At 38.6% G+C, this 18329-nt stretch overlaps 1 protein-coding gene across 8 annotated transcripts in view; it reads left to right on the top strand.

The window, feature by feature from the left end:
* Positions 1-17738, top strand: part of Rhot1 (ras homolog family member T1) — a 68701-nt gene extending 50963 nt beyond the window's left edge. The window contains exons 16-22 of one of the 8 annotated variants that reach the window (XM_052759937.1): positions 478-561; positions 2382-2501; positions 3471-3673; positions 4612-4707; positions 6287-6409; positions 14469-14612; positions 15979-17738. In XM_052759937.1, coding sequence (XP_052615897.1) covers positions 478-561; positions 2382-2501; positions 3471-3673; positions 4612-4707; positions 6287-6409; positions 14469-14612; positions 15979-16096 — 888 coding nt within the window. In that variant the 3' untranslated portion in view covers positions 16097-17738. The other 7 variants (XM_052759938.1, XM_052759932.1, XM_052759931.1 and 4 more) reach the window with 7 other exon arrangements.
* Positions 17739-18329: the final 591 nt, after the last annotated feature.

Here is an 18329-nt window from a genome sequence, read left to right as displayed (position 1 = left end):
CCTTTAATCCCAGCACTCGGGAGGCAGAGCCAGGCGGATCTCTGTGAGTTCAAGGCCAGCCTGGTCTCCAAAGCGAGTTCCAGGAAAAGCGCAAAGATACACAGAGAAACCCTGTCTCGAAAAAACCAAAAAAAAAAAAAAAAAAAAAAAAGAATACTGTTTACTTAGGGTTCTCATGTGAGACCAGAGTGTACTATGAGAATTGCCAGCAGATGGCTCCAGAATCTATGCTCACTAATCCTGTTTACTTCCTCTTCAGCTACTGCTTTTACTTTATGCAAAATAAATGCACCTTTTGTCTGAGACCCTTAGAACTAAGAAATATAAAACCAATATCCCATTTTTACTGATAAATAGCATACAGAGAGGGATGAATGTCTTTTTGTTTTTAATATACCCACACATGGACAAAGGTATGTACTGATGAAATTACTTTAATATTTTATTATTAACTGAGATTTTTGGTTCTGTTTTTAGAGACAGAAGAAAATTCGTGATGATCATAAGTCCTATTATGCAATTAACACTGTCTATGTATATGGACAAGAGAAATATTTGTTGGTAAGATCTTCTGGGATACAAAGACTTGAAGTATTGGGTACATGTTTAAATGGGTCTGAAATAAATTAACTTTCATTTAATGGCTGTATGTAGAATGTGTGTGATACTTTTCATTTTGGTTTACTCATTGGAATGTTAATTCCATTGATTCTGTGTGATGATTACATGGGTATAGATAAAGGTAAAACTATTTAGCACTTAATTGTATGTTAGCGACCCCATAATAAGAAACTCAGTCAGGAGGCAGGAGAGATGGCTCAACAATTAAAGAGCACTGGCTGCTCTTCCAGAGGACCCGGGTTCACTTCCCAGCACCCTCATGGCAGCTAACAACTGTCTGTAACTCCAGGATCCAACACCCTCACACAGGCATACATATAGGCAAAATAGCAATAAAAATATATAAATTTTTAAAAAAAGAAACTCAGAAGTAAAACAAAACAAAATCTTCCCTTTTTATTCTGCCATTTTGATTTTAGAAATGTACTGCTAGGGAGATGGCTCAGCAGTTTAGACCATGTACTCCTCTTGCAGAGGATCCAAGTTTGATTCCCAGCACCTACATCTAGAAGTTCATGACCACCTGTAACTCCAGCTCTAGGGAATCCAGTGCCCACTTCTAGTCTCTACAGGCACCCTCATGCACATGTACAAACATTCACACCCACTTCACCCCCCACATACACACAAATACATAAATCTTGTTTGTTTCTTTTTGTTTTGTTTGGGTTTTTTTGATATGGAGTCTCATTTTGTATCCTTGGCTGCCCTGGAACTGGTTATGTAGACCAGGCTGGCCTCAAGCTCACAGAGATCCACTTGCCTCTGCCTCCTGAGTGCTTTTTTTTTTTTTTTTTAAATAAAATTATTGTTGGTGAGATGGCATCAGTGCTTGCCACAAAACCTAATGGCCTAAATTTGATCCCTGGAATCTACATAGAGATGGGAGGAGAAAACCAACCTCACAGAGTTATTCTCAGACATGTTCACACATGCAACGTGTGTGTGCCTTCCATGCTAATAAATAAAAAACTAAGTGCTTCAACATATTAATTTTAAATTCTAATGTTATTGGCTAGAAATTAGTATGAAATCAATGCTGGTACTTGGTGGTTTATATATAATTGAATCAAGTTTATGTGTTTATCAGGGAGGAGTATAGAAAATTATATAAAAAGAGGAAAAAACAGTGGTGAAATACAGTAGAAAGGTTATGTGCTTTCTTTGGGTGCTGTGGTTTCAGTTTCAGACTTGGTTCACAATAGACTGTGACGAAACAGATTTCTAACCCAGTTAGATTCCTATGGGGAGCTTCTAGCAAATATTAGAAAACATCCATAGTGGTGGCCATGCCTTTAATCCCAGCACGCAGGAGGCAGGGGCAGATGGACCTCTGAATTCGAAGCCAGCCTGGTCTACAGAGTGAGTTCCAGTAAGTCAGGACTACACAGAAACCCTGTCTGGAAAAACCAAAAAGAAAAATATATATATATATATATATCCATGCTTTGTTTTTGGAAATAGTTTCTCAGATAATCACATCGAACAAATGCTATAAATTTTATGATGTTATAATGTTTTACTCTTTCTGATAAGGGTTTTGTGAGCTTCTTATTAAATCTTGTTTGTCTCATATAGTGTTAAATATTAGTACTCAGGAGGCATTACTGACTATTAATATTCTTAAGTTGTTCTTTGTAAATAATTTTCCATGTTTTGGGCTATGCATGCTTTCATAATGTTTTATTTGAAATTTGCCAAGTCATTTTTATATCAATATTATGATTCTTAGTTTCCTGTTATCTTTTTCTTTTCACAAGCTGCACGATATCTCCGAGTCGGAATTTCTAACTGAGACTGAGGTCATTTGTGATGTTGTATGCCTGGTGTATGATGTCACTAATCCCAGATCCTTTGAATACTGTGCCAGGATTTTTAAGGTTTGTTCTTATGCCCATGATTAATTGTAACTTTATATATGGTTGTAAGGATCTGCGGTGTGGTGTTTCCTAGTCAGGAGAGTACAACAAAATAGACTGCAGAGGGCTTTGTTGGTGTTGGTTGGTTGGTTTTTTAAATATATACATCTATGTGCCCTATTCCTGGAAAGTCTTCATTTCATTGTACACTAATAAAGTCCCAGTCATAGGTAGTAACATGTTTTTATCTATGTGTGACTTTGATGTGTATTCTTGATTGAGAACTTTTGCATTAATGGAAGTTCTTCTTGGCTATTAGGAATGCAAGTGTATATTGCCAGTTACCCAAAGAATAACAGCCAGAGCAAGAGAATAAACCACAGGTTTGCAAACGTATCGTTCACTTTGAGAATATCAACAAGAGTCCACAGGAGAAGAAAGCTATATGTGCAAAAGTATCCTAGTATTGTTTTTAATATCAAAAACTTTGGGAAAATCCAGATATCTAACAGTTGAAGAATGGTTTTCCACAAAAGATAAATATCTTGTGAAATATTATGCAAACACTAAAAACAATAGTCTTCATTCTACAGTGCAGAAATGATACAACCTTATATTTTTAAATGCTGTGTGTAACATAACTGCAGCTGTATAAATATAAATGTATGTGGTAAAAGTCTAGAGACAATGTAAAGAAAATGATACTTTTCAGTATAGAAAATAGGTATGTATTTGAACATGTTAAACATGACAATGACTCTTGAGAATTAGGGTAGGTCTGTTTTGTTACCTACCCAGAAAAGTGGTCCTGGATCATGCATAACAACAGGAGACTGACCTTGTGCTACCAAACTTGCTTCTCACTTCATTTCCTCCCTTTGGAATTATCATTGCCTTGCCAGTCTGGGGAAGTGTTTTCATTTATGTTTGGTTAAATAGTAATTTTTGAACTTGCCATCAATATTTGATTTTATTTTTTTTATTCCATAGCAACATTTTATGGACAGCAGAATTCCCTGCTTAATTGTAGCTGCAAAGTCAGATCTGCATGAAGTTAAACAAGAACATAGTATCTCACCCACTGATTTCTGCAGGAAACACAAAATGCCTCCACCTCAAGCCTTCACTTGCAACACTGCTGATGCACCCAGTAAGGATATCTTTGTTAAATTGACAACAATGGCCATGTACCCGTAAGTACTTGCTCTGTCTTCATTTTTATGTTGCATGGTTCACAGTAACATTGCATGCCATTAGCCATGGGGGATCTTTGTCACATAGCAATTGTTCAGCAACAGAAAGAAACTTTGTAATGAGAAGGAACAAATTTGAGCAACTGCGAGTTTGGTTTGAGTGTCATAAATGATATAAACAGTGCTTCTAGAGTACTTGTATGTTTTTTGAGCAGACTGTAGCTGTCCTAACAGGATAGTATAATAAAGCACAGCTACCACCCAGCATTGAACAGTAATCCTGCCATGATAAAATGGAGTTGACGTCTTGTTGCTTTATGCTTATAAGGCATTTCCACATGAACACAATTTCATTTTTAAATTTTTCTGTTGATTAATTGACCTTTGGTGTGTGAAGAATTCTAAAGTCTTTTGAGAATTTACATTGAACTTACATTTTATGTTTGAAATCAGGATTTGTCTTTTTTAAAGTTCTGTAAAAAGTTATAAATGGAATGTCCACTATATAAATATTTTGCATTATTATAACCACACATTTTATGTACATTTATTATATCTATACATGCATATGTACAAGCATATAACTATGGTTATCTTCATAGTTCACTAACTGCCTTAAAATTGCATGATCTTAATGACATCCTACTCAAGTAGTGTATTTGTATAAATTCTGTTTTGTAACAAAACAGCTTTTCAGGCAGTGCGTTTCTCAGGACTTTAGAGCATATTCTGTTTATTATTCTTTTAGCCTTGAAGTCATTTTTTTTTTCATGAAAACTAGAATAAAGTATAATCAATACAATACTCAAATATAGCAGTAATAATTAAACATTATTGTAAACAAAGACTGAAGCTTCCAAAAGGTCTTAATATAAGATTTTAAAAACCTTATTTCTGTTTTACCTTTGCTTTAAAACTCTCATGTATGTTATCTACAGAGAGGATCATTACAGAGGCAGCCTCTCCCGAGACATGGGCAGCACTGATAGAATAGAGAATTTGAGAAAAATCTGGGTCTTTCTAAAAACTGCTTTGTAAGTTACTTTTTCTTTATGATTCTGTGGGATTTTGTTTACATTTTCTTATAGGGTGGCCAGATCTCCTTCCTTGCTGTTAGTATTTAGAACTATCTAGAAACGCACTGCTTGGTCAGACTCACTGCCTAGCTGTAACGTAGAGTGCCGTCTCTGTTACATCAGTTACCTCTTCAGCCACACAGGAAACTGCAAGTGGGACTAGAGCTGTGCTCTACAGCAGTTGATGCTAACTCGTGTGTGTGTGTATATATGATAAATGTACATACATAGACACTTCTTACGTAATTGATACCAAACTACTTCTCATGAAGCATCTCCCTGTTGCTCAGCATACTTTGCATCTCTCCTTTTTGGTGGGTGGAGCCTTGTGGATGTGGAAGTCAGATTCAGTTTATAAAATCACAGATGGATTCCAGTATGACAGCTGGCAGTGTCTTGGTAGCAGTGATGTAATTCCTCATCACAAGCCAGGTTTTAAAAAGAAATATCTTAAACATTGATTCTCAAAATTCTTTTTTTTCTTCATATTGGGAATTAGGCACTGTTGAGATGCTGCTAATGCCCACAGCCACGCCACTGTGCACTGTGATCTCATCAGCTCTCACAAGCTAAGCCAAGGCAGATTAGGCCAGTCCTTTGACTGAGAAGCCTTGAAAAATGATCACATGTCACAGGAAGTGATGACATTAATTCATCAGATGGTGCTCTTCCCAGTCAGTACCTCTTGGGTGGTGTGATGGCTTTGTTTGTCTGACCACTGAGCAGTCATTGGAAGTTCCCGCATTGTAGTCAGGGCTTAGGTGAAATGGGTCACCCCATGTGCCTGTGCTAACCAGTGACACTTTACTCAACCAGAAAGGAGTCAGAAAGCCCTTCAATTTCATAACGGATTCAATTGGCTCACTAGATTTTTACATCCTTACCAGAGTCTCATCCATCATACTTATAGCTGCTGTGTTTTGTAGCTGAAATTAACCCTGTATTTCTTGTAGTACAAATTGATGAAGCACTCTGATTTCCTTTGGGAGCCAGGGTGCTTGGTGAATTAAAGACGATGTTGTTCATATCTTCTCAGGGTTGAATCTACTTGTCTGTTGGCTTTGTGTATTGTGACTCTTCTCCTTCCTGGTTTTCAGGCATGTGTGTATGCTGAGGGAGGAGGAAGAGAAGGGAGTGGTTATTCAGTGCTACAAACCTTGTCCTTTCAGTTGGCGCTATGGCTTACTCAAGTTTCATTTTTATTAATTTAGATGAGGGTGCCATCTATTGCTGTGCATATTTATTCCACTAAAACTCATCTAATAATGATTCCATTCCCCTCTCCAACATTTTTTTAAAGTGATAGCTAATATTCCCTAGATTTTCTATAGGGAGGGAGGAAGAACTATTACTGCTTACTATGTTTTCAGCAAATGTGGAATTCTGCACAACTTTAGCATGCCCCACACTGTCCTTTTCCTTTCTACAAAGAGTGTTGCATATGCCTAAGTCTTTCTTTTTTTTTAAGTTGGCACACTCGACTCGTGCCCTATTTATAAGAAAGAACTCAACCCTGTCCTTCTGTGTGTTTTCACAGCCATGCCCGGTTACGCTGTATGTGCACCTGCAACAGGTGTACATTTTGCATCTGTCAGAACTTCCTCAACTCAGACTTGCTGCAATCTGTAAAGAACAAAATCTTCACTGCAGTTCTTAACAGGTTCTTAACTTTATTTACTGGGTACCAGGCATTCTGTTAAAATACAAAAGAAAAAGTGATAACTATTTAATATACAGCTACTCACAAGAAAGGCAACAAGTCAACTGACCCCTACTAACTCCCACTGAAAGTCTCAATGTGGTGACAATGTTTAGTTTGGTAATCATCATTAATAAGGGTTTTTTATTAATAGGTCTATTTTGGGAACTATAAAACAAGGTTTTCAGTCTTTTTCACTAGGAAAATTAGTTGTCTGTTCTGTTTTAGGAGATAATATGTACATAGATCTTTTGGGTGTGAGTTGTAGACTAGGAGGACTTTTATAGTAAAGAAAAGACATGTCAATCCAAAATCAGAAACATTGTACTGTACTTAGTTCATGTTCCTATGATATATTGTATGCATACCATACTAATATGAACCAGATTCTCTCTTCTTGAAACCATTTATAACTCCAGTGTTCCTTTTGGGGGAATGTTTATTTGAAAGAACATGGCTTCTGGAAACAAGAGTAATAATCAACTTTAAAGACTTTAAGGAATATGGAAAAAGAAAAAAGAGCTATAGTGCTGGATTCTGAATCCCCCTCCCCCAGATTTGTTAGCCTTGTTTACTCCAAACAGGCAGATCACTTATTGAAGTCATTTAAAGTAAGCTAAACTATGACATAGACCTATAAAGTAATATATCCTTTTATAAATGAAGCGGGGAAAGGGATTCATTCTCTCAAAGCAATGAACTTTATTTCCATTCTGGTCATGCTACCCTTTTGTAAATCAGTAATTTTTTTTTTAATTTAAAAGCCCTATGTAATGTTAGTTTGTATCTATCTAAGGATGAATTTGGTTTTTGAAGTCATCTAAATATCATTAAGAGCCAGGCTTGATTAAGCAGATGGTCAAGCTAATTACAGATTTGGTTTAAGATGGTCTAGCTAATTGTTCCTTTCTTGAATACTCTAGCCACATCTATATCCTGGCTAGACTCTGGCTGGATCAAATAATCATGGTATATTGTTACCACCAACATAGTAGCTGGGCCTGTGAAATGCTGACTGTTCTCCTGGAGTTGGAAGCTAGTTTTGAAGGCATTCTGTAAGTGTTTCAGTGAAGCTTTGAGCACTAGCAGCTCCAAAATAAGAATGTAGCCCCTGAAGGCTCTGCTTTGAAGGGATTAATTACCTTGCTCTGCCTCTGTCCTTTGAGAGCATCTTGTAATGGAGTAACCAGACTCCACCATGGTGACAGACAAAAATGCAAGGCTAGTTCAAACCAAACAAACCTAGGAGCTCTGGTGTTGGGAATCTTAAGAGTTGGAAGATTCTGGAATGCATCTGACTAATCCCATGAGAATGCTTTCCTGCATGCCTTCCTGAGAGGTAGCTATTTGCTTATGGCTTTCTTTTTCGGAGAAAGACTTTGCTTTTGCTTTGAATTTTTTAGCTAAAATATTTTTCTTGTAGCTTTCTCTCTGTTAGTTAAGTTCTGCCCTTTTGAACACCATACAATCACTCTCCCTCATCAACTAGCAATCCTTCAGATACTCGAGTATGACCATCATGTCTCCCTTGTTTTCTCTTCTCCAGGTAGAACACCCCATTTTCTTTTAGCTTTCACTTAAATTAGGTGCTTTCAGTGACCTCATCATTCCTGATTGTCATCAGCAGGTGCCAACAAGAGTGGCTGACAATGCTCCAGGTGTTGTCTGACTGGCCCAGAACTGAGAGCAGCCATGTTCTGCACATGTTCAGCACCTGACTAGTGTGTGACTAAAGTTTTTATCAGCCCATCCCACTGTTGACATATATTATTAACTTGGGGTTAATTGAAATTGGATCTTTTCTTCACATGAAGTACTATTAAGGCAAATGTCCCTTCCTCTCTAATGGTGTTTTTAGTATTTTAGTTGACATTTTAAATGTAAACGTAGGTACATATATCTCTTTACTAAACGTTTTTAATCCATTTGTTCTAGCTCAGTCATTCAAACATTATTTTTATAATTTGTCCATTATATAACTACCATTTTGTTATTTGTGAATTGCATAGATTAGATGTGTTTTAGTTTTTAAGTTACTGATAAATAATATTGACTACTCAGAGATTGAAAAGAGAGAGAAGTGAACTAGCCATAACGAACTCTGTCAATGATAGATGTAAATAAAATTCAACTAGTGAAAAAAATATTCTTGAGCCATGTGTGGGGGCATACACCTGTAATCTGTTTCTCTTTATCTATGTTTTGCCTTGGAGCTTTTTCCCTTTCTTTCTGTATATCTTACTTTCCTGCTGTCTCCATGGCTGACTGGCTGGCTGGTGGCTGCCTGGCTTCTGGCCTCAGGCATGTCCCTCTCTTTCTCCATCATTCTCCTTCTTCTCTCTCTAAATTCCTCCTGCTTATTCTCTCTGCCTGCTAGCCCCACCTATCCCTCCTCTGCCTAGCTATTGGCCAGTCAGTGTTTTATTAGACCAATCAGGTGCCTTAGGCAGGCAAGGTCAAACAAATGCAACACTTGTTTACATAATTAAACAGATGCAACACAAACAAATGTAACACACCTTCACATCTAATGTGAGAAATCCAGAGTCTATTTAACGAGCAAAGGAATTTATTAGAGGCCAACTCATTACAGCACAGAAGATTTATCATAGGGTCCAGGAAAGCCAAGCTATGTCCCACGCTGATCTTCCTGGTCCAAGATCTACCTGGTCAGTCTCAGCATCCAAACCATGAGGGAGTGAAGAGAGCGCCTTGTATGTGCATCCCAGGTCTTAAGGGTCCCCGAGAGTCTACACCCCAGGGGCATGTACTTCAAGGTCATAGGCAGATGTAACAGTTACTTGCTGCCTCACTAGGGGGCAGTGCTTCAAGGTCATAGCTAGAACAGCTACCCACCACACACATAGTTAAAAGTAATATTCCTCAGCATAAACAAATGTAACACATCTTTGCCTAGTTAAAATAATATTCCACAACAGTGGCATACACCTGCAATCCCAGTACTCAGGAAGCTGAGGCAGGAGGATCTCCAGTTTAAGGCCAGCCTAGTTTACACAGTAAGTTTGAGGCCTGACTAAATTCCATTGTGAGAACCTAGCTCCAAAGAATCAAAATAAAATACTTATTCTTACCTACTATACATTGTATATTGTATTATCTAGTATACATTGCATATTATTACCTATTATAAATAGTATATTACCTAGTATACATTGTGTGTTACCTAGTATACATTGCATATTGCTACCTAGTATACATTTTATGTTGTTACCTAGTATACACATTATTATCTAGTATACATTGTATATTATTACTTAGTATACATTGTATCTTCTTATCTATCAGGAGTTTGAGGGAAGGTTTTTCTGAAATCTCTGTATAATTTTCATCACATTCTCCTGACTTACCAATGGATTGTTTTATCTACTAAATAGGAAGTGACATCTGTTTAATATCTTATTCTTGGTGAACCCACCTTGGCTTACATTAATTACTGATTATAAACCACCTATTCATTATCTATTCTAGAAGCTCTTAATTGCTATCATAGCAGACTGATTCAGTTTCTGTGTCATTGGTGACAATTTTCCCCATAGATTGATTCAGTTTCCAGGTGAGATAGTTTGGAGATGCTTTAAATTGATGTACTTGCTCTACACTGCGATCCTCAAACAAGTAATTTAATAATGGTGTCAGCACTCATCACTGACATCTGGTAATCAAGAACGGAAAGAGGAGGAAAACAATGTATGTTTCAGAGCACTCTGTTCTTATCTCAGTTGCTGCTTTGCCATGTATTGGGTAGAAGTGCAATGAACTTCAGGGGTTCTGTACTAAATTTCTTCAAGTGGTGTAGGAAAGCAGTGTTGGTGGGTTGAAGTCAAAACTCAGTTCCCTAAGGATCTAGAATTCTAGGTGAGTGATGTGAAAGTGTGAGGAGAGATGGTGGCTGAGACAGGTCTGTCTATAACAAGCAGTTACTATTCAGCTGTATCCCTGTGCCATGTAGCTCTGGTGTTGGCTGGCTTTCTGACTCTACAAAAGATTAAGAATCAACATTTTTATGTGACATGCACTTGGTATGGGGGCCTATGTCTCTAATCTCAACACTAGGGAGGCTGAGGCAGAAGAATTACTATGGGATTGAGGCCAACTTGAGTTACAGAATGAGTTCTAAATCAGTCTGGGCTAAAACAAAGTCAGAGGATTATGGCGCATGCCTTTGATCCCAGAACTTGGGAGGCGGAGGCAGAGGCAGGCGGATCTCTGTGAGTTTAAGGCCATCCTGGTCTACAGAGCAAGTTCCAGGACAGCCAGGTGAGGTTTGGTTTTTTTTTTAAGATTTACTTATCTTATTTTTTGTATATGAGACTTTTGCCTGCATGTGTGTATGTACACCACCATGTACATCCTTGATGCCTGAGAAGGCCAGAAGAGGGTGTCATCCTCTAGAACTGCAGTTACAGATGGTTGTAAGCCCCCATGTGGGTGCTGGGACTTGAACTCAGATCCTCTGGAAGAGCAGCCTATGTTTTTACCTGCTGAGCCATTCCTCCAGCTCCTATAGTTAAATTTAAGATTGCTCAAGAACTTGTGTTACAGATCTCAGTCAGCTGCTGATAATTAGGATTTCAGATTATTTTCCATCTGGTTCGTATATTAAAGAACATGACAAGGTAGAGTTTTCCTGGTTTGCTCTTCTTTTTTTTACACATTTGCTGTGTATATAAATCATCTATAAACTTGAGTTCTTACTGCTTGGGGATGCATTTCTTGACACTGGTGCATATCTACACTCTTTTCCAAAGTATGTCACTATTAGGCATGCTCAGTTAACAGCTTGCTGGTGATTTCTGTCCCAGTTCATCTCTACTGGGTGCTTGCTGTGCACTGATTTCTTAATCTCTCCTGAGAAACTTCTTGTTAAATATTTCATGCCTTCTAACTCCGTTAGGAGAATTGTACTAGCAGGGCTAGGATTGTAGGTCAATGTGAGAGTGCTTGCCTCACATGTATGAGGCCAGGCTTTGATCCCTGGCACTACAGACACACACACACACACACACACACACACACACACACACACACACACACACTGAAATCAGAATAACAAACTGGTAGCAGTAATGGCATTATTATTATGTAAATGTAGGAAATACCAGGTAAAAACACTTGGAGAATTGAAACAAGAAGGTCCAGAAACGTTTTTTTTTGTTTGTGTGTGTGTTTGTGTGTGTGTGTGTGTGTTTAGAGTATTTAGAAACAGAACTTGATTGTAGTTTGATAGCCTTGGTGTAGTTTTCAACTTGAAATATGTAATTAGGAAAAGGGAAAGGCTGTATATAATACTTGTGTGTCCTAAGAACTCAAAGAATTCATGCATTACAGTTATCTAAGAGTATTTTCTTTTTTTATTTAATTTTATTTTGTTTTTTAATGCCGAATGCCGTTTATTGAAGGAGGGAGGAGGTCTTAAATACAGGCTTACAGCACAATGGGAGAAACTGATGTTTTACAATCTTGCATCTAAGCTGTTAACACCCATTATGCAGGATACACAGACAAGGAACTTCCCTTAAGCATTCAGGAGGGTGGAACCCAGGAGGGAATTAGCATAGGGAGGATATCAAGGTCAAGGTCAGCAAGCAAGGCAACAGTTACCCAAAACAGGGGCCAGGGCCCTACAGATCCCCCTTTTACTAATAAATGAGTTTCTGACTTAGGTTGCGTGGGATGTCAGCAGGTCACCTTACCCGTCATGGAGACACCTGCCCAGGCCACACAGACGAAGAGTATTTTCTTAAAAGTTCATCCCTGAGATACACAAGTAGAGTTGTAAAATTAGAATTATCACTTATATTAGTGCATTTGTTTCCTATGAGTTATAGTTAGAAAGGATCAATGGAAAGATGAAAGGAATGAAAATTAAAACTTCAGATTCCTTTCTAAGAAGTTATAGGAGAATATTAATTAATGTAATACTGAAAGTATAACAAATGGACTGGAGAGCCAGCTCAGTGGTTAAAAGCAATTGTTGCTCTTGAGGAGGACCCAGGTTTGATTCTCAATACCCACATGATGGTTCACAACCATCTGTAACTCCAATTCCAGAGGATCCTATATACTGATACCCTCCTTCTCACCTCCAAGGGCAATAAGCATGCACATAATACACATATATACATATAGGCAAAACAAAATTTTTTTTAAAAAAATTATTTGTTATGTATACAGTATTCTTCCTGCATGTATTCCCAATGCCAGAAGAGGGCACGAGATCTCATTATAGATGGCTGTGAGCCACCATGTGATTGCTGGGACTTGAACTCAGAACCTTTGGAAGAGGAGCCAGTGCTCTTAACCTCTGAGTCATCTTTCCAGCCCCCAGAAAAACACATTTTAAAAAATCTAAAAAATATAGCTGGCCAGTGGTGGTACACACCTTTAATCCTAGCACTTAGGAGGCAGAGACAGAGGCAGGCAGATCTCTTGAGTTCGAGGTCAGCCTGGTCTACAGAGTGAGTTCCAGGACTGCCAGGGCTACACAAAGAAACAGTCCCAAAAAAACAAAACAAAACAGTCTAATAAATTGTTTAAAAATACAACAAACATAACAAAAAGGAATCTGGCTGTGGTTGGCACACACTCAAAATCCCAGAACTCAGGAAACTGGGGCAGAATTAGACCTTGTCTCAAATACAAAGGGCCAGCAAGATGGCCCAGTGGGTAAAGGCACTCGCCACTTAAGCATGACAATCTGAGTTCAATTCCTGGGATCTACCAAATAGAAGAAGAGAGCTGACCCCCTTAAGTTGGCCTCTGACCTCCACATGTGTGCCGAGGCCCTGCCTGTCCCAGTCCCTACCCCCACAAGTAATAAAATTTGAAAATGACAGAGTCACAGGGAGCTTTGTAAAGTACATATTCATTTAAGGACTGCTCATGAGAAGTCATTCTGACAGAACTAATTGGACACGGCTAACTTTAATGCTAATCCCTTCCTCTCTATACCTGTATATTGAAGACTAGAGGAGAAAATTCCAAAACCAAAGCAAACTGTCTGGACACAGAGGCTCCTGCCTGTAATTCCAGCCCTGGGAGGCAGAGGTGGAGGACAGGCTTAAGGCCAGCCTCAGCAACGTCACAAATCCCTGCCTGGAAATAAAAAAGTAGACTTGGGGATGTAGCTCAGTGATGGAGTGTGCAAGGCCCTAGGTTATTCCTTAGTATTACCCACAAAATAGACACTCCAAGTTGAAACAAAAGCTCTGATACACTTTCAGCCTGTGCTATTTGTCAGTGTTCTCAACCTTCCTAATGCTGCAACCCTTTAATACAGTTCCTCCTGTGGTGAGCCCCCCCAACCACAAATTTATTCTCGTTGCTACTTCATAACTGGAATTTTGCTACTGTTATGAATCGTAACATAAAATATCTGTTTCATGATAGTCTTAGGCGATCCTGTGAAAGGCTCATTGAACACACCTCCCTCCAAGGGATTGAGACCCACAGGTTGAGAGTCACTGCTTTAAATCATCTCTTTCCTTATTGGAAATACAAATTCTGTTCATCTCAGTATGGATCCTTGATGATCTAACAGTTTGGAATGTTGGAGTCATTTTTTTTTCATGGATAGTACTTTTACTTTTCAACATTCTGAAATTCTAAGCATATAAACTTCATGACTAGTAATTGTTAACATCAGTTGAGTGACTTATGGTGGTTATCATATGTTGTCAGGCAATGCTTATGGTAGTGGTTTGAAGGATTTTTCTCAGTGTCTCATATACTAAGACCAGCCTCCTAGGGATATGTAGGGGATGCATGTAGCAGCTTCAGGTTTCCTTGCTCAGAGTATGAATGTTTTAAGAGTACATAGAGTGTTTTTAACTCAGCAATTATCTATGTAATGCATATATTTTAAATATAGAAAGCATAAGATTCAATCTTATAGAAAAGCAACCCAAAATACATATAGGATGTTTACTTGAGAGATGTTATTTTAAGTCCCGTTCTTTCGTGAGCCCTGCACTGCCAACCGTGTGCATGTGTGTGAAAGGTTAAAAGCCCGTGTAGCTGAGTGGGGTGCCATGCTGTTAGCAGACGACGAAGGCAGTGTTACTCACCAGGTGCACGCCGTCAGCTCTGTAGAAGATTCCATCTTCATGGAGTCATCTCATGGTCAGCTTTTTCTTGATGACAGGTAACATTTCCACCACCAGTGGGTTGCCTTGTTGGAATCTTCCCAGCTAGAAAAACCTGAGATCTAAATATTCTCTTCCTAACCTTTTAGAAAATACAACATTGCCCGTTGTAAGAACTAACTTGCAGTGTAGAGTAAACCTGTGATATCACTTTGCTTTGTCAAACATAACTGAGAGGAGACTTGTGGTGGGGGTGCAGTGTGGAGCGCATGTGTTGTTTGGCTGTGGGGAGAAGCATGGGGCACTGGCTTGTGATGCAGTGGTTTCTCCATGAACGGATTGCGTTTTGTGAGAGCTAATCCAGACATTCCGTAGCTGTGACCAAGGCAAAGTCATTGTGTACAGTTTGAACTCTCGGCTCTTAACTTCTTTGCGTATGACAGCATCTTGGTCTTTTTGCTTCAAATCTGCCTAATTGTAAAGTAACCAAGACTGTCTCACTAAGCTCTTAATTCTGGAAGTTTTTACATCACCTCAATTGTGTGCACTTAACTAAGAGCCCAGCCTAATTCTCTTCATTGACACTTAATAAAATGATCCAACCGTTGTTTTAAGCTTTTTCTTCTTCATGGTAAGCTGTCATACTTGAGACACCTGACGGTGCTTAGCAGTATTATTAACTGAGCATGCTCACAAACTCAGTTTGTGGTGTTAGGCTGTCCCTGTTCTTGTTGTGTATAATACAGCTTCATTTGTGTCATTGCCTTTAATGCATCCTGTCTCATCGTGCCCTTTATTTGGCGTCATTATCACTGCCTGTTTAACTAACATCAAGGTTTGCTGGTTTTAGTTTTAGGTTTTTGTCTCTTCAATTAGCAGTAACCAAACTAATGCAAGCTGGCCAGTCTTCCCTTCCTCTTTGGGAGGAATTTTTTAGAGGGGGTGAATTTTATAAGTCTCAAGTTTTTCACCTATTAAGCACTGCTCTTGAGACAGTATTATTGTCACTTGTCAATTAACTGCTTACAAGATAGTTTTTGATTCCTGAGGGTAGAAGATTTTATCTTACTCACATTTTGTGAATAAGACTCTCAGAATTGTGAGACTCCAGCCTAATTCTCATTTTGAAGGACTGTGGTGACATTAAAATGTATTCAGCTGATTCTTCTAACTTTATTTCCCATGTGACAAAACTGATAAAATTTTAGAGGTCAGTTTCCAAGTAGTAGCTAATTGTAAAGACATTTGTCTTTACTGATGTCTGTGTTGTGTATAGCCATATTTATAAATGTTTTGGGTAAACATTACTGTATGCAATTAGCCTGACAAGTGTTCTAATACTTCCCCCAGATAGACTGTTAGATGACTGCTGTAAAATTTTCCTACTACTAATGTTTTAAATATTAATCTGTTTTCTGACTGCAGGCACGTGACACAAGCTGACCTCAAGAGCTCCACGTTCTGGCTCCGAGCGAGTTTTGGTGCTACTGTTTTTGCAGTTTTGGGCTTTGCTATGTACAAAGCATTATTGAAACAGCGATGATTAAAAATAATAATGATAATAACCGGCCTACCAAAAGCAAATGCTTTTATGTACATTCTGAATGCTTTAAATTCTGCTAGAAATATTGAGATATTTATACATGCAGAGTTACTTTATTAATATTTGTAATTCATGCATAAGAGTATTTTACTGATAGTAATGACTGCAGTATTAGCTGGCATGTGGAAAGAAAACACCTTAGTAGCCAAACTTAAGTGGCTAAATTTCAGAGGCCAAAAGGGAATATTTTGTAAATAATGTATATATTCAAGCAAGATATGGTCTCCCAAACTGAGTTCTAGAAATGATGTTTGCAGACATTTACATTAGTGTCATAGTGTTCACTTGGCTCACTCTGCTAGGTGTCAGTCACCAGAGATTGTGTTACTCATGGATCACATATTTATTTCACGTTGACTCAGAATGACCCTTTGGCTTCTACAGCCATTTCTCTCTATTTTTAAGATCACACAGGAGTCAAGGTCAGCTTTCCAAAACCGCTTTGTTTCTGCCACTTACGGTAGGCCAGCATCAAAGCCATTGTGAAATCTAGAAAATTGTGTATCTGGGTGTGTGGCTGAGGAACTGAGGCAGAAGCAGTTAGCAGAGGTGTTACCTGTGTGACTACATTGCTTCTTTGTCAGTGTGTGGGATTTTATAGCCCTTTCAATCAAACGAGAAAACAATTTGTATATTACCAGTGTTTTCAGTTTAACTCAACAAGCCACCCTGACCACTGCTGAGTTTCACCTGAAGTGGAGACCGTTCTAGAATGGCCGTGTCTGTTGTAGTGTTGCCGTGGCTGCATGTGTTGTGAAGTCGTCTACATCTGGCCAGGATAATCTAGAGGCAGCACTTTTTTAATGGTAAAATAAATCTAATGACTATAAACTCTCACAAGAAACCTATTTTTTCCATCATTGACCTTTTCAGGTATTTAAATAAATAACTGCTGTGTAATGTGATCTTGGGTTTTTGTGTCTTATAAAGTAAGTGTCTCTGTCCACATGTATGGCAGCTCCTCTGGTTTCTACCTTTCTTAGGTTAGAGATTATTTTTTATACAAAAACATGATACTCAGTAGGAAGGAAGCTGAATAGGATTCGTGTGTCTAGAGGTGTGTCCTCCGAGGCCAGTGTACCTCTGCCTGCGCTGACTACTGTGGCCTCTGCTGGCTCATGTTAGTCTTCACCTCTAAGATGATGCTTCTTCCCTCCACTGTTCTGAGGATAGTTTCTCACATGATCACACTTCATGAGCAACTAATAACAACTTCGCACATTATAAACTTGTTCTCTTGCTTATTCCCTGTCTTTCCTTCCTCTTCCCATTTTCTTTCTGAGTTTGAAGAAAAAAAATTAAACGTGGCAACACCTCATTTTTATTATTTTCTTTAAATTTTTTATTACACTGTATTTATTTTATGTGTCTGTGTGTATATGGGCCCGTGTGTGTCGTGGCATGTGTGTGGTCAGAAGACACACAGTCCTCTGGTACAGCGTGGGTCTTGGCAGTGGAACTCAAGCTGTCAGGCTTGGTACGCTGGTGCCTTTGCCCGCTGAGCTATCTCACAGGCCCTTAATTTTCCTTGTTTTCTGACAATTTCCCATGTACCAAATAAATTGATCTCAGTTGCACACTCTTCAAAGACAGCTATTTCTTTTCTTCTACATTTCTTTTTATTTTGGCTAAAATAATAAGCCTTATAGACTGCTGTGTTTGTGAGAAACAGGAAAGAAAGCAAGTTATCAAGAGATGGATAGTGGCCAGGCATGGTGGTGCACACCTTTAAACCCAGCGTTCAGGAGCAGGTGTATTTCTGAATTCGAGGCCAGCCTGGTCTATAGAGTGAGTTCCAGGTCAGTTCCAGGGCTACACAGAGAGACCCTGTCTCCAGGTGAGTTGGAGTACATGTGTGGAAAGTGCTGGGTTTATACATTTAAACTTTTTTCTCAACCTTATTATTTTATTTATTTATTCTGAGGGCTCCAGGTGGGTTTGGGTGTACGTGTGGAAAGTGCTGGGTTTATGTATTTATTTATTTAGAGGTTTTTGAGACAAGGTCTCACCTAAGTACTTTGGCTGACCTGGAACTCCTTTTGTTGACCGGGGTTCCTTTGAACTTACAGACCCACCTCTCATGTGCCAGGATTAAAAGCTAACAGAATATGCCACTATGCATGGCTGATCTTGTCATTTTAAGATAAGTGTCTTTGATTCACCAAACGTCAGG

Source organism: Peromyscus californicus, unplaced genomic scaffold (genome assembly GCF_007827085.1).
Source record: "Peromyscus californicus insignis strain IS unplaced genomic scaffold, ASM782708v3 Scaffold_3__1_contigs__length_106647218, whole genome shotgun sequence".
NCBI classification, from domain to species: Eukaryota; Metazoa; Chordata; class Mammalia; order Rodentia; family Cricetidae; genus Peromyscus; species Peromyscus californicus.
This window is presented reverse-complemented; position numbering and strand designations above follow the sequence as displayed.